This window comes from Tursiops truncatus, chromosome 12 (genome assembly GCF_011762595.2).
Source record: "Tursiops truncatus isolate mTurTru1 chromosome 12, mTurTru1.mat.Y, whole genome shotgun sequence".
Lineage (NCBI taxonomy): Eukaryota > Metazoa > Chordata > Mammalia > Artiodactyla > Delphinidae > Tursiops > Tursiops truncatus.
The window spans coordinates 58,100,164-58,117,268 of record NC_047045.1 but is presented as its reverse complement, the minus strand read 5'-3'; the positions used below and the strand labels follow the sequence as shown (position 1 = coordinate 58,117,268).

Below are 17,105 nucleotides of genomic sequence, written 5' to 3'. Positions count from 1 at the left end.
GCATCAGAAAAAAGAATAGTTTCTCATAACACAGCTCCGTACGTAAACAGTGCTGATTCTCTACTGATGATGGTTTTCTGCTTGGTTGTGTGTTAAGTGATGCATGCTTTTTTCTCACGGAGCTGTTACAATAATGAACACTTTTGTCAGTCCGGATGGAGCATGCCAACATGGTAATTGTGTTAAAAACCACATGACTGTCTAATGGGCTGGCTGTTCACAGCAGTGTTCTTTTTGGTTGCTGATAAGTAGAGAGGTCTTTACTTAGTATGTTATATAACGATACTAACGATGAATTTTAGATATTTGTAATTAAAGCTTAGTGGAATGAGCATGAGCATTGCTTGAGTTTGGGAAACTGTAGTTCTTTCTGTTTTTGGCTTTGCCCACCTGGCTTTGTGATCTCAGGCAAATCTCTTAGTCTTTCTGAGTCTCAGTTTCCTTGTTGTTAAGATAAAATGAGGGTATTAGGCCAGATGCTCTCACAACACTCATTCAGTAAATATCTTTCTGGTGCCCCTTATGTGCCAGTCTAGATGCTGGGAACATAGCAGTGAAAAAAAAGAGAAAGATCCTGAGATCCCAGCCCTCAGGGGGCTTTCATTTTAGTAGAGGGCTTGTGTTCCACTGCAGGAGTTTCCATTTTAGTGGGCAGTGGTATTTAAAGGCTTATCCGCATTGGAAACTCTGAGCGCTACAGGCATGATAATTATGGTAAACTGATGTGCTATAATCATGTTTTCTTGATGGTGGTAATTTGTTCAAGAAACCATTTTGTCAACAAAGAAGATGGTGTTTAGGTTTGATTTAAACACTGTTGATCTCTTGAAACTATTTTAAGAATGTACTTATTTACATAAATTGTATCTACCCTTATTGTTGAATATTTACAATCCAATTAACCATTGTATTTTATCTTGTAATTTCCCTTTGCATGGACAGCACTGCTCAGCTCTAAAGTTCATACTTAAAAGTCTTGCAAGTACAGTTGTGGTTGAGGAGGACTGCCTTGTGAGACTCAGTGGTGTGGTGTGGTTTACCTCTTTGTGTCTGTAGTAGGACCTTGTCTTTTTTTTTTTTAAATTTTATTTATTTAGTTTTCGCTGTGTTGGGTCTTCGTTGCTGTGCGCGGGGGCTACTCTTCCTTGCGGTGCGTGGGCTTCTCATTGCGGTGGCTTCTCTTGTTGCGGAGCACGGGCTCTAGGCACGTGGGCTTCAGTAGTTGTGGCACGTGGGCTTCAGTAGTTGTGGCATGTGGGCTTCAGTAGTTGTGGCACGCGAGCTCAGTAGTTGTGGCTCATGGGCTCTAGAGTACAGGCTCAGTAGTTGTGGCTCACGGGCTTAGTTGCTCCGCGGCATGTGGGATCTTCCCAGACCAGGGCTCGAACCTGTGTCCCCTGCATTGGCAGGCAGATTCTTAACCACTGTGCCACCAGGGAAGCCCTTGTCTTTGGTTTTGATCCATCAGCTCAGTTGTGATTACATGGCCAGGTAATAACCTTTAAATATGATTTTCTTGGTGGTGGGAACTCATTGGTGTATTTCTTATTTGGGGGAGGGGCAGGGCTAATTATAGCAAATCACGGAATAGATTCATGTTGTTCTGTAGTCGTTTTGACAGACCGGCATGAATCTTCTTTGAAGACTAAGCCAAGGGCTCTGGTTGATTCCTTGTTTCATACACAGTGGAGTTGTGACTGCGTTACAAGGTACAGGTGTGCACAGCTGTGTGGTCCTCCATTCAGTGGCCTTGGGCAAGTCACTTAACTTCTACTCTTTCATTTATTACCGCAAAGTGGGACTAATACCTACCCTGTAGGATGTTGTGAGGAGCAGAAATCCTAAGCGTGATGTCTGACCCAGTAAGCAGTGAGTGATGGAGCTTAGGATGAAAATGCAGATATTAATGCTTTTAACATAATAGTGGGAACTTTAGTTTTATATTTCATGGCTTCTGAAATGTTTTGACCCAAAATCAGCTTTAGTTGATCAGTCTCCAGATTGTTTCTCACAGCCAAAGTAATTAGAGAGCTGCCAGTTATCTTGGTTAGCTCAGACAAGTGTGAGGCATTTTTGCTTTAATTTTACCAGGGTATTGATTCAGCTCTCAAAATGCCGTTAGAGCATATGTGCTGAAAGTCAACTTTGGTCATTTCATGATCAATGTAAATAATATTTTCCACTTAATTGGTACCTGTAAAATGGTACCTTAAAGAAGGAAAAAAGATTTTCTGTGCAATATGGAGCCAGTTCAAGTACTCTTGAGGGTCTTACTGGAAGACATGATTTTGAACTTCAAGTGCATAAGAATAAGATGTAAGATTGGACATGTGTATGTTATAGTTACGTAACTGTTTACTCTTCTGTAGCATTGCCCTCAAGGAATTACTGTCCCCTGATCTCCCTGTCTCACTGTGTATTTCTTCTCACCGTTATGCCTTTTCCCTCTGCCTGGCCCTTAAATGTTGGTGGTTATAAGGGTTCTCTTCAGGGCCCTCTAAGCTCGAACTATACTTTTTTTCTAGGTGGCGTCAATGTCACTTGTGCTTTTAGCTATCACTCATGTGATGACAACTCCCAAATCTGTATCTCTAGTGCGTATTTGGTCTCCTTTTAAGACCTGTGTGTCAAGTGGCCACAGACTCCTCAGTCGCAGTGAACTAAAAATCAAGTTTAATTGTGTCAACCAGACCTTCTTTTCCTCGGGTTCCCTATTTCTATGATGGTTCTACCATCACCCAGGCTCTCATAACCTGGGACTTTTCCTGGACTCTTTCTTCTCTTTGACTTGCTATTTTCAGTTAGACACTGCGTCATGTCCAGTCTTTGTCTTTACCATTTGATTCGTTTCTTATCCTATACCTCACTGCTTCCTCCAGAGTACAGACCATTATCTTATCATGCCTGGATTATAGCACCAGCCTCCTGGATGCCTTTCTGTTTCATTCTTTTCTCTCATCCTGTACTTTACAGCAAGGTCGGGCTATCCCAAATGTGAATTGGATTACTTTACTCCTCTACTTAAAGTGCTTATATGACTTCTCATTGCCTTTAAATCAACCTCCAGACCTTTCTTAGCGTGACATGTAAAACCTTTTATGTTCTGGCTCCTGTCTACTTCTCCTACTTCATCATCAGCAATTCACTGTCCTCCTTCCCTCACATCCCCACTCACAAGCCCCCACTTGGCTTGTACAGTGTTTTGTTGTTCAGTACTTGTAGTTTCCTACAGGAGGAATATCCTCGTGTTTCTACACCCTTGCCTATGCCTGGCACGTGCTTCCCATTTTGATTCTGTTGCCTGAATAATGAATACTTATTATTTTAAAGCAACTCAGATGTCAGCTTTTGCAGAAAGGCTTGCCTAATGACTCTCTTCTCCTAATCCACGTTAAGGGTTTGTGCTGTGCTTTTTAAGCAGCATGCTCTTCATTTATTTATACCCCGACTCTGCTAGCTCCTTAAGGTAGTCTTTTATTCATGTGCCTAGGACTTGGCATATTGTAGGGGCCCATTAAATACAGGCTGACTGACTGAATGAATGTTTTTATGCTTGCCTATTACAAGTATGTAACAATTTAAAAGTTACTATTTTTTAATTGAGATATCACCCCTTTAAAGTTTACAGTTCAGTGGTTTTAAGTATATTCACAAGGCTGTTCAACCATCACCGCTGTCAAATTCCAGAATATTTTCATCACCCCCAAAAGAAACCCTGTACCCATTAACAGTTGCTCCCATTCTCGCCTCCTTCCAGCCCTTTGCAACCACTAATCTACTTCTTGTCTCTGTGGATTTGCCTCTTCTGGAAATTTTATACAAATGGGCTTTTGTATCTGGCTTTTCCTTAGCATAATGTTTTCAAGGTTCAGTAGTCTTCCTTTTCAAGACTACTTAATTTTCTATTGTATGGATATCACATTTTGTTTGTCCATTCTTTAGTTGGTGGGCATTTGGATTGTTTACATTTTTTGACTGTTATAAATAATGCTGTTAGAAACGTTCATTTACAAGTTTTGTGGTAAACATACGTTTTCATTTCTCTTGGGTATATACCTAGGAGTGGAATTGCTGGGTCATGCAGTAACTTTATGTTTAATTTTTTGAGGAACTGCCAAACTGCTTTTCAGAGTGGCTGTACCATTTTATATTCTTGCCAGCAATGTTCCAAAATTTCCAATAACCTCACCAGTACTTGTTACTGTCTGCCTTTGATTATAGCCATACTAGTGGATGTGAAGTGGTATCTGATAGTGGTTTTGATTTACATTTCCCTAATGACTAATAATGTTCAGCATCATTTCAGGTTCTTATTGGTCACTTTTTCTTTGGAGAAATTCTACTCAAATCCTTTGCCCATCAAGAAAATTTCTTTTTTTGGTCTTTATTGTTGAGTTGTAAGAGTTCTTTTTATTTTCTGGATACGGGACTCCTCAGATATATGATTTGCAAAAGACGGTGAATAATATTTTAAGAAACAAGTATAGTACTGATACATGCTACAACATGGATGAACCTTGAAAATGTTATGCTAAGAGAAAATGCCACAAGTTGTATGATTCCATTTATTTGAAATGTCAAATAGGCAAATCTATACAGACTGAAAGTAGTTTAGTGATTTCCATGGGCTGCAGGAAGGAGAGGCTCGAGAGTAACTATTAATGGTACAGTGTTTCTTTTGGGGATGATGAAAGTGTTCTAGGATTAAACAGTGGTGATGGTTGCACAACCTTTTGAATATGCTTAGAATCACTAACTGTACAGTTTAAAAGGGTGAATTTTATGGAATGTGAATTATATGTCAAATCTTTAAAAAGAGAAATCAAGTGTATTTTATTTTTTGAACTTTTCAAGTTTGTACCACTTTTGAAGATAGCTGTGAAATTTCCCATTAGTCAGGGTGCCAGGCCTTTGAGTATTTTTATCCTTGGCAAGAGAGGAGACAGTGTGCTGTGTCTGCTGTCCCTGCCTATTGTTTTTTTTTTTTTTTGCGGCACGCAGGCCTCTCACTGTTGCGGCCTCTCCCGTTGCAGAGCACAGGCTCCAGACGCACAGGCCCAGCGGCCATGGCTCATGGGCCTAGCCGCTCCACGGCAGGTGGGATCCTCCTGGACTGGGGCACGAACCCGTGTCCCCTGCATCGGCAGGTGGACTCTCAACCACAGTGCCACCAGGGAAGCCCTATTGTTTTTTATTAAAATTTTTTTTTCATTTTTTAATTGAAGTATAGTTGATGTACAATATTATGTAAGTAACAGGTGTACAACATAGTGAGTCACAATTTTTAAAGGTTATATTCCATTAATAATTATTATAAAATACTGGCGATATTCCCTGTGTTGTACAGTATATCCTTGTAGTTTATTTTATGCATAGTAGTTTGTACTTCTTAATCCCTTACCCCTATCCTGCCCCTCCTCCTTTCCTTGTCCCCACTGGTAACCACTGGTTTGTTCGCTATATCTATGAGTCTCTTACTTTTTTGTTATATTCACTGATCTGTTTTATTTTTTAGATTTCACATATAAGTGATATCATACAGTATTTATCTTTTTCTGTCTGACTTATTTCACTCAATACCCTCCAAATCCATCCATGTTGTTGCACATGACAAAATTTCATTCGTTTTTATGGCTGAGGAGTATTCCATTGTAGATATACACTGCATCTTCTGTATCCATTCTTCTGTTGATGGACACTTAGGTTGCTTCCACATCTTGGCAATTGTAAATAATGCTGCAATGAACATCGGGGTGCATGTATCTTTTCAAATTGGTGTTTTGCTTTTTGGGGATATATGCCCAGGAGTGGAATTGCTGGATCGTATGGTAGTTCTACTTTTAGATTTTTGAGAAACCTCTCTACTGTTTTCCACAGTGGCTGCACCAATTTCCATTCCCACCAGCAGTGTATGAGGGTTCCCTTTTCTCCACATCCTCGTCAGCATTCGTTATTTGTGTTCTTTTTGAAGATAGCCATTCTCACGGGTGTGAGGTGATATCTCATTGTGTTTTTAATTTTATTTCTCTGATTAACGATGTTGAGCATCTTTTCAAGTGCCTGCCTGTTGTTTTTTTATGTCAGTGGTGCTACTGTTCTTCTAAACTCCCTCTTTGCTTGTGTAAAATTTAGACAGCCAGATACTTTGAGATTTAATTTCAATTTTGTTTTCATTAGTTATGATAGGATTGATTATTAGATGCATTTCCCCCCCACCCGTATGATGTCTTCATTTGGTTCAGTTTGGGGCCCTTAGATACTTTTCTTATAATCACATATACTAGGAAAACTGTCTATGAGGTTGGGTGGGATGGAGGTTTGGAGTTTTGATTATAGTTTTAGTGCCTTTCTTAGAAGACTAATTTTTGCATTAGAATAGTGATGGTGAATTATGGGATTTAATATTGGAACAAAAAAGAAGATATTTTTGTTCCAGATTTAGTTATCTTGCAATTAAGCCCCCAACGCTTAAAATTCATTTTTATAATAACTAACATTTTAAAAAGTTTTGGTTTTAATGTGTGAAATTGCAGTGAAATGTGTCTCAGAATTTTCTAGCATTATCAGTAACATTTTCATATTGTAGAATAAGGAATACCAAGTATAGAGAAAAGTAATTTTCCTTAAAAAATTGAATTTTCCTGAAAAAGTTGAATTTTTGGGGTGAATTATTGTTTATAGCTAGATGAAATCAAACAAAAGGAATCTTTCTAGAGCTTTTGATGTTTTGAAGTTTTCTTTGTACAGAATCGGAGAGTTAATTCTATTGTGGTGCTAGTTTTGGTTCTTTGATTCTGATAGAGAATTATAAACTTTAAGGGAAGCAGTCTCCTTTGTCTCTTGTGCTTCTGAACCTTCTTTTTCTCAATTTGTTTCCTCCCTGTCATCTTTCTGCCATTCCCCTTCCCACCCTTCCTTACCCTGCCCCTTGCCTCCAAACTAAAACTGGGAGAGTTTGTAAAATAACCTTTGATGATTTTGTTTTGTTTATAGAATAAGCTGTGACCATGACTACTGAAGTGGGCTCCGCATCTGAAGTGAAGAAACAATCTGACCAGTTAGGAGCAGATGCAACCAAGGAGAAACTGAAAGAAGTAGCAGAAAATCAGCAGAATCAGTCATCTGATCCCGAGGAGGAAAAAGGTTCCCAGTCACCTCCTCCAGCTGAAAGCCAAAGTAGTCCACGCCGCCAGAAGAAAGAGAAGGATCCATCTGAGAGCAGGGGGATTTCTCGATTCATACCCCCGTGGCTTAAGAAACAAAAGTCCTATAACTTAGTAGTGGCCAAAGACGGAGGAGATAAAAAAGAGCCTGCCCAAGCTGCTGGGGAAGAGCAGATTTTAGATAAGGAGGAATCTCTTCCTGAAGAAGAAAGGCAGGCCAAGGGTGATGCTGAAGAAACAGCCCAGAGAAAACAACAGGAGATCAAGGTCGACGTCAAGGAAGAGAAACCTGTGGTGAGCAGTCTGGAGACACAAAGTGTGTTTGAGAAGTGATTGGAAGTGAAAGCATTGATGGAGTAACCATGTTAACAAAAAGGATTCGTTCTGAATCATTTTCAGTGATCTTATATTAAGATACTGCTTTGGCTTACTGTATCTGGAATATGGGTCTTAGAGGGTCTACCACAGCCCTCTCCTGTTATTCCTTTTAAAACTTTCAAAATAATAAAGCAAAAAAAAAAAAAAAAAAAAAAACCCCTGTAAATGCAGATCAGGGGTTAGACAGGTACTCTCAGAATCCTTCTACCTCTCCTTTTAAATAGTATGCACTTTTGTATCTGATTTATTTAGGGGTTCAGTGGATAGGAAGAAGTAGATTTGTGTGTGTGTGCCTTTTGGTTGCCTGATGAAGCCTAGGTTTTGCCATGGTATGAAATTGTAATTAGAAATAGTATTTGACATGGTATTTAAATTGTGGTTGCTGGGACGTAGTTTCTTTTACTCATTTAATGCTGACGTTGCCAAATTGGCAAAATGAGAAAATTGGAGGTGGACCGGGGGAAAGAAAATGTAGGAAAATACGCCTTCTGGCAAAGTTTTTGAAGTCTTTTAGGCTCGCAGTGTTTATAACAATCACAGTTCTTACTTAAGATTTTCCTTTATCTGTGTTGCCTTCTGCAGATTGGTCACCTTTAGTATGAACTTAATTTTTTTCCTCCACAGCCTGTTGAAGAAGTAAGTATAGAGAGAGAAGAGGAGAAGGTAAAGGAAATACAGGAGGACAAATCAGATGAAGCAGCAAAAAGGGAGACAAAGGAAGTTCAGACCAATGAGCTAAAAGCAGAGAAGGCCTCTCAGAGAGCCACCAAGAAGACCAGAACTGTTCAGTGCAAAGTGACCCTCCTAGGTGGCACCGAGTACAGCTGTGACCTGGAGGTGAGACTGGGAGCTGGTAGGAGAACTATCTTGATGTGTGGAATGACAGTAAAAGTATCGTCTGCCCTCATTTGTGGCCTGGCACAGTGAATAGATTTTGTGTTCCTATAAGATAGTTTGTCGCAATTCTGCATTAAAAAAAAAGCAAAACAAGAAAACATAGAAGAGGGTCATCCTTTCCATTAGAAACGATAGTTCCTGACCCTTAAGGGTGAGCAGGGCCGATGTTCTGCCAGGCTGCACTGGTCATGTGTATTGGCTGGTGTCTGTTGTGGTTGGGCATTAAATAGTTTGAATATTACCCATGGCCATAAGTGTTTCACTTGAGGAGAAACATTGCACTAGGTTGAAATTTCAGAGTAATGAAATTTCAGCAGTTTAATCCCAAGTGTTTTCATCCCGAGACAGACAATGATTTAAAATCTAGCTTATTTAATTTAGTTTCATTTAATTAAAAAACACTCTTGATTTGCAAAGCATATAATTGATTAGCACTGATGCTGACCAAAGCCAATGTAATTTTTTAAAAGCATTTAATGCCTTATTTTATGACAATCAGAAGAGCCTGTTGCTTTTCATAGCTAAATTACTTTATTTACATGACGTATACTAATAGCTAATGTTTACTGAAGAACTGTGTGAAGAACTTGGAATGAGTTACCTCGTGTAATATTTATAAGACTCTGTATGAGGTAGGTATTATTATGGGTATCCCCATTGTAAAATGAGGGAATGTAAGGCTTTAAAGAGGTTAAATAACTTGCCCAAAGTCTCCCAGCTAGTTAGTGGTTGAACCAGGATTCCAACCCTAGCAGTTTAACTGTGGAGGTCGTGAACCTGACTCCTGAACTACTAAGATGACTGCTTCATGGTCCTTAACGTTTACCTTTGTATCAGTTATGTAGAACTTAATTTTACTCATTTAGTTACAGTTGTTCTGCTATGTTAGTTGTTTTGAGAAAAGGAGTAAAAAGATGATTAAAAATCCTTAAAGCTCTCAGAGAGAGAGAATAATACTGTATATCTCTCAGTAGTAGGGGTAGGGACAATAAGGAAACAGTAGAACCGTGTTCTGAACCTGACTCAGTTACATTGTTTTCGATCACATGTTCCTCATTTTTCCTACCTATCCTAGAAGTTAGGAAGTCTACATTTTGAGAATCAACTTGTTGATAACTTGTTATGTGACCTTGAGTCACTTACTCATCCTCTGTGGGTCAAACTGAGGCCCAGAAATTGACTTTATCTTTAGAATATAGGATTACTTAGATAATCTTGAAGGCCCCTGTCATCTGTCACCAAAGCTCATGGTTGACCAATGTGCTTTATGGTTTAAATCTATTTTTGTTCTCTGTCATTTAAAAAAAGTCATGATATTTTAAAAAATACAAAAATATAAAAATAATAGGAGAGCTGTATATTTATCATTAAAATTTTAACCAGATGTCACCATTTAGCCATGTGTTTTAGATATTTTTTAAAAGAAATAAAGCATTAAAGATATTGCTAAAGTCTTATTCCCATCTCTCCTCTTTCTCTGCATTTGTCTTTTTATCACGTGTAAATCTACTTTATTGATTTTAACTGCTGTATAGTATTCTTTTGAATGACTAACCCATTTTATCTATTCCCCTGCTGAGGCACAATTTCTTTTTATTTTTTTATTTTTTTATTTTTTTTTTTTGTGAGGTATGCGGGCCTCTCACTGTTGTGGCCTCTCCCGCTGCGGAGCACAGGCTCCAGACGCGCAGGCTCAGCGGCCATGGCCCACGGGCCCAGCCGCTCCACGGCAAGTGGGATCCTCCCGGACCGGGGCACGAACCCGCGTCCCCTGCATCGGCAGGCAGACTCCCAACCACTGCGCCACCAGGGAAGCCCCACAATTTCTTTTATATACTATAACGGTCAGTGCTTCAGTGAACATTATTATATATGTTTCTTTATCTACTTGTGCAAGAGTTTCTGCAGGGTAGACACCTAGGAAGGGAATTGCCAGGTTGCTAAGATGCTGCTTTACTTCTTTAGTTTTCCCAGATGTTGGCAAAGCGGTCTCCAAAGTGGTTGTGACAATTTAAATTCCAACCAGCAACCACTGTTAGGTTTTTCCACGTTGTCATCAGCACTTTTTGTTATTAGAATTATTAATTTTGACCTATCATAATGGTGTGAAATATCGTCTCAAAATTTTAATTAGCATTTATTTGATCACTGTCAACTTTTACTAGGTTATACAATAAAGACAACAATAGCAATAACAAACAACCTCCAAATCTTCTGGACTTAAAATAACAATGGTTTATTCCTTGCTCATGTTATATGCCCTCGGTGGGTTGGCTGTGGGCTCTGTTCCATGTCGTCTTGAGTTTTGGACCAAGATTAAAGGTGTATGCTCCACCTGGGAAATGTTGGGCTCACAATAGAGGGGAAAGAGAACATGGCAGAACCACACCTGTGGCTCTTGAATCTTCTGCTTGGAAGTAGTAGGTACCACTTGCACTTTCATCTCATTAACCAAGCAAGTCCTGTGGTTAAGGTTGATGACAGTAGGTGGGCAAGTATGATCCTGTCACAGGAAGAGCATGGTAAATAATTGAAACCATGGAAATAATCCTATAATTTACAACTCAGGAGACTGAGCATCATTTCATAAGTTTTGTTTAGGTTTCTAAGACTGCTCTAGGATTTTTAAAACTAGGCATTCTTTCTCAGATTAAGGATATTCTTTTCTTAGTTTCTAAGACTAGACTAGAAAGTTTCATGAATACGTGGTGAAAGACATGAATAGGTAGTGAATCTTATCTGATGTATTTTCTGCATCAACTGAGAGGATCATATGTTTTTGTAATCTATTAATGTTGTAATTTACATTGTTTTCTAGCATGAAGCCGTCTTTGAATTCCTAATATAAATACTACTTGTTCATGATGATTTGACATTGATTTTGTATTTTTAATTTAGGGTTTTTGCATAAATTGCCTTTAATTTTCTTTTATCAAATTATCTTCATCAGATGTTGTTATCTGGGTTATATACTAATCTCATAAAGTTGCTTCTCTTTAGTATTCTCTGGAAAAATTTGCGTAAATTAGGGATTTAACTGTTCTTTGGAGATCTGGTAAAACTTGCCTTTAAAACTGTCTTGGAGGGACTTCCCTGGCAGTCCAGTGGTTAAGACTCCACGCTTCCACTGCAAGGGACACGGGTTCGATCCCTGGTCAGGGAACTAAGATCCCGCATGCCCCACAGCATGGCCAAATTAAAAAAAACAAACAAAACGAACAAACAAAAAACTGTCTTGGGAAGAATATTGTTGGGAGGTGTTCTTTTTTTCTTTAAATCATGGATTTGATTTTCCAATAGGCTGTTTCTGGTTTTCCTTGAATAAGTTTCAGTAATTCGTATTTTTAGTGGAACTGCCCATTTCATCTAACTTGACAAATCTGTTGGTATGAAGTTGTTCGTAGTGTTCTCATCTTGTATCTTTGATTTTGATTCATTTTTAATTTCTTGTGTTATTTGTGCTTTTTTCATCATTCTTGCTATAGAGTTAACCGTTTAATCTTTCAAAGAAGCAGCTTGGTTTTATTTGTTTCTTTTCTGTTTTGTAACATTTTGTTCTTTCTTTTATCCTTGAGTTTATTCTGTTTTTTCCCCCAGTTTCTTGAGTTGAATATTTGGAAAAAAATGTATGCTTTATGCTTTCATGGCTCTAATTTTCCTTTCAGGTACCTCTTGTTGAATGCATAAGTTTTGAAATACTGTACTTTTAGTTGCCATTCAGTTTTTCATATTTTCTCATTCCATTATGGTTCAACTTAAATTGGTTGGAGAAGCAGAGGAGTCTTTATTTCAATGACTGTATTAATTTACAGGTTGTCTTTTCAGCTAGTAAGTGATTAGTTAATATACCATTATAAGAATGAACTTTTGAGGGTAATAGATACATTTGAAATAAGCTTGTAGCATATAAGTGTTGTGTAAACTTTTTTTTTCCTGTCAAGTACAAAGCAGAACAAAATTTGAGTAGACTTAAGTGATGTGACCGCACAGCAGATTTTATGCACCTGGAAACCTAGGCAGTGACTGTATATTTTGACCAGAGGCTGTAGTTCATCAGTGTCACAATAGTTGTTACAATGCAGGCATTATAAGTGGTATTTCCTCTTTTGATTAATTTCTCTTTTATCCAGTTCTCCTTCCTATCTAGGTTCTTTGAGTTCTTAGTATCATTAGAACGGATCTGATACTGATCACACTGCTGCTACTTCCTCATCAGGAGCAGAGCCCAAAGAACAGCCATCACGTGGTTTGAGCACGCTCTCGTTTCCCAGTTCCAGCACTGACCTTAGGCAGATGGGGTGATGTGCTGATGCTGCTTAGCTGTCGTTCTGTAGCTCTGTACCGGAAACGGGTGTCTGAGGGCTACTTGGGGGGAAGTATGTTGTGGGAAACTGTGACTATAAATGAAGTTGCAAGTACTTAAGGAAGTGAATACAGTGTGGGAAATAAATACTTTTACTTTATTTGGTTTGGGGAGATTAGATTTGTTTCCAGCTGTTCACTGTCATTAAAGATGATGATTGTGTCTTTCATGGCTTTTTAGAGGCCTATAGTTATTGCTTGCTGTTTTTCTTTCTGTATGTACATGTATCTAATTTTCAATTAGATTTTTAGATTGTAGCATGCCCACTGAAGAGGGCCTAAATGCCTTCACTTAGGGCACCTACAACAGTAGAGGGAAGCATGGCCTGCCTGTACAGGAGGTCTTGAGGAGTTGGAACAGCCTGACTTAATAGGGACCTTGTAGAGTAGGATGAAGTTCTACAAGTCGAGAAATGCCAGGATAAGATGATTAAAACTGATCGATAGAGCAAAAAGGAGCTGGAAGAAATGGACCAGAGGTTGTAAAGTTATTAGTATAAAAGACCTAGCAAAGTCAAGAATGCTATTCGATATTAGAACATGGCTGCAGTAATTTAAGGGGGACTTTTTTTATCCACTGCCTTGGTTACGCTACACACCAGTGGTCTTTATAGATATGGTTTTATTGATGTGATTAGAGCATTGGGAAAGTTAGGCAGATTCCTGTTTTTGTTATCTGTCAGTACCTTTGGACAACAAAAATACCCTTTTTATACCATTTAATGTCAGTATTACTGTATTAACTGAATAATTTTTTTAAAATCAAGAAACATAATTCTTGGGGATATTTTTGTTTATTTGGTGTCTTAATATCGTCTCTGCTTCACAGATTATTCCCTTAAAATAGATAGATCGATCTCCATATATCCTTTTTTTATCCTCCTTCCAGCCCCCTGCCCTTTCCTGGCTCTCTGTTTCTACATTCTTTCTCCCGTGGGCCATCTGAACCTATTCTCAAACCTCAGGAATTAAGTGGAGAAAACTGCCCAGGGAGCCATGGCAACATCGTTTTCAAAAACTGTTATCTTTGAAGTCTGCATTCTTTTGAAGAGAGTATATGTTAATACTAAGTGCATAAAAAATGCTTCACACACACAGTATTTATGAGCATAAATATTGGATAATGGTGCATTTTTGGAGAATGATTTTAGTTAAGTACAAAAACAATATGGAAATGGCTTGACTTTAATTAATGTTATTTCTGGCTTATGTGACAATAGGCTTATTACTAAGCCATGCATTAATTTTGACGCAAGGCCGAGTCTCTTGTGCATTTGTTCCAAATCTTTGCGTGAAGTATTTTTTCATTAAAGTTAGTAAAAATTACAATTTACATTTGTATACTAGTCTGTCATCTCGATAATAAAGTGAGATCTCAAATATTTTTTGGAAAAAAAAATCTTTACTTTGAAGATTATTGTTTTCTTTTTCTTTTTTTTTTTTTTGCAGTACGCGGGCCTCTCAGTGTTGTGGCCTCTCCCGTTGCAGAGCACAGGCTCTGGATGCGCAGGCGCAGTGGCCATGACTCACGGGCCCAGCTGCTCTGTGGCATGTGGGATCTTCCCGGACTGGGGCACGAACCCTTGTCCCCTGCATCGGCAGGCGAACTCTCAACCACTGCGCCACCAGGGAAGCCCAAGATTATTGTTTTTAATGAAGAAAATTTATAATTTCTACTCTCTGATATGTCTATTTTTATCTCATTGAGATATGCAATGGTATGTGACAAGCCCCTTTGGTACCAGAATTTAATGGTAAAGAATTTTCGGGAGTCTCCTGGATTTTGCATGCTTGTTCCAGGGACTCTGCTATAGGAGGACTCTTGTGATATTGCCACTGAAGTCATTTACATACTCCATGTGTTAAAACAGCAGGGCTCCTTCTCTAAGGAAAAATACAGTAAGATTTAGTTGATGCCATGGATATAAAGTCAGGAGATCTGTGTTTACTTTTCTTTTGACTCTTTGGATGTCTTGGGGAAGTCACTTCCTCTTTTCTTCTATTCTCAGATTGCAAAGTAAGAATGAAAATATTTGCTTCCTCTATTTCTAGGATTGAGCTGGCTTTACTACAGCTGATAAGTCTGTATATATATTTTTAAAGTCTGAAAATAAATGTGAAAGTCCCTGTAAGACTTCGGAAGCATGAGTGAATGTGCATTCTGAGTTAGAGTTGCTCACATTTTCCTCTGGCATCTGAAAGTTTTTCCCACGTGTTGATTTTGTCTGAGAATTGAGGGCATTGTTCCTGCCCACACAGGAATGTCAGTGCCATTTTTTCCCAGTGCTGTGAATAAGGCTGTCAGAATGTAGGCGCTCTTCGTCAGTGTTCTGTTGATAAAACTATTTATCAGGCAGTAGAATGTGTCAAGGTCTTCTTGCCTTTCTTGTGCAGAGTACTGGCCTCAGAAATCCAATTTGTTATCATTGCTTTTGAGGGTTTTATTTACTTACTTGATTGTTTATGTCTACTGTCACCCTCCAAGGCTGTTCTTTTAGACTTCTATATAATCGACCCTTACTAGGTTTATGAGTTAAATAGTTTTAACTGTCTACATCTTGTAGGGGATCTGGAAGTTGTGGCCCTCTAAACTCCTGCAAAATAGCGTTAGATTTAAATATGATTTAAATAGAACTGTGAACAATTCAATTGGCATATATTATATGCCATTTAAAATTCCAGTGACATAGGTCCAGATGGAATGTCTCTGGTTAACTGTCCATTTATCCCTTAAGCTCAAAAAGGAGTTTAAGGTGATAATTCTATCCAATAACGTAATTTTTATTTAGTAAATGGGAAAAGGTTGCCATGCCATGTGAGTAGTTGAATACTTTGGTCCAGCTTGAAGAACATGAGGGGTTCACAGGAGCAGAGCAGACTCATTAGCTGGGTGGGCATTCAGGATGCTGTTGCATATGACCTCAGGAGGTCTTTTGATCTATTACTATAGGATTTTCTGTGTTTTCCCTTGCCAGCCAAATTGGTCTTCTAAGAAGGCACTGAATTGTCTGGCCTTTCTTCCCTCAAGTTTCTGATCAGATCATCTCTGCCATTTCAGTTTCCCCGTCCACACGATTCCCCCCAATCTTCTAATGTCCAGCTTAAATCCAGCTGTCCGGATGTTTTTTCTTCCTCGGAACTTGTTTTCACCAGTAGTTGGACAATCATGTGCTGCCTTGTGAGAGTCTCTTGTATTGTTGTGTTGAACAACAGCTAAACTCTTGTATTATTGTTTGATTTTTCTCATGTTTATGTTGTTTCTTCACCTGGATTGTTAGTTCCTTGAGAAAAAGAACTTTCTTCTGTCTCCCCATAGGGCATCAACGCAGGACTTTGCCTTTAGCGCTACTCATAAAAAGTTATTGTTGACTTCTCTCTGCTTTCTCATACGTGTATAAAACTTTTATCCATATCTAAGCTAAATGATTGTGTTTGCTCGTTTGTGTTCCCAGTTCTTCTCTCCATCCTTTCCAGTTAGAAAAGATTTGTGTGCGTGTGTGCGTGCGTGTGTGTGTGTGTGTGTGTAATCCTCCACCCTCTCATATTACTACTTCTATCCACAGCTGCCCTGCTTTTTAAGTGCTTAGAAACAGTAGGCTAACTTCTTGTAGAAACACTTCATGGGTTTAAATAAATGAAAATGATTTATTAAATTTCTATAAAGGCTGTGAACCGACGAGGCGTGAGAGCGATGCAGACGTGGGTAAGGAGTGGTCTTGGCCCTTCAGGATCTCACAGCATAGAGAGAATGTGGACTCCCAGAAGCCTAAGAGTTCTTTCACACAGATCTGAGCTGCCACAGGTCAGATGGCTGGCTGGCTGGGTGTAGGCTGGGCTTGGAGAGGAGAGTATAATTAACACCTTATTTACTTCCTGCCTCTTTTTCTCAAATGCTCCTCTTTTCTCTTGAGCAAAATAAAGAATGATATGGTTTTAATTTTTCAGCCGTCAGGAATTCAACCACATTCGTTCTCCTTTGTCTTCCCCACTTTTGGTTTCAAAATCTGCGGATTGCCGTTTTTGCCCTTGCATCAGTGGTTTTTGAAAGCATTAAATTGACACTTGAAAGTAACTTCTCACTATGAGTAACCATCCTGAGGTAATTTTGAAGGCAGCGTCTATCTCTACCTGCCCCTTTCTCACACGTGCTGCCAGGCAAGCTGACTCCTCGGTAATTTGCCACTTAAGTTTTACTCTCACCTGAGGGTGACGGTAGAACAGGCACCAGATCTTTGAATTTTTTTTCCTGTTTTGGAATGAAAATTATTTGAAGGTTGAATAACATTTGAAATAGTGGGGAAAGTC

General features: G+C 38.9%; 1 protein-coding gene across 31 annotated transcripts in view; it reads left to right on the top strand.

Annotated features, from left to right (window-relative positions):
* Positions 1-17,105, top strand: part of EPB41L2 (erythrocyte membrane protein band 4.1 like 2) — a 271,017-nt gene that overhangs the window by 94,845 nt on the left and 159,067 nt on the right. For all 31 annotated transcript variants that reach the window (XM_033867725.2, XM_033867723.2, XM_019951909.3 and 28 more), the window contains 2 exons: positions 6,994-7,457; positions 8,166-8,378. In XM_033867725.2, the coding sequence (XP_033723616.1) occupies positions 7,008-7,457; positions 8,166-8,378 (663 nt within the window). In that variant the 5' untranslated portion in view covers positions 6,994-7,007. The remainder of the gene's footprint in view (positions 1-6,993; positions 7,458-8,165; positions 8,379-17,105) is intronic.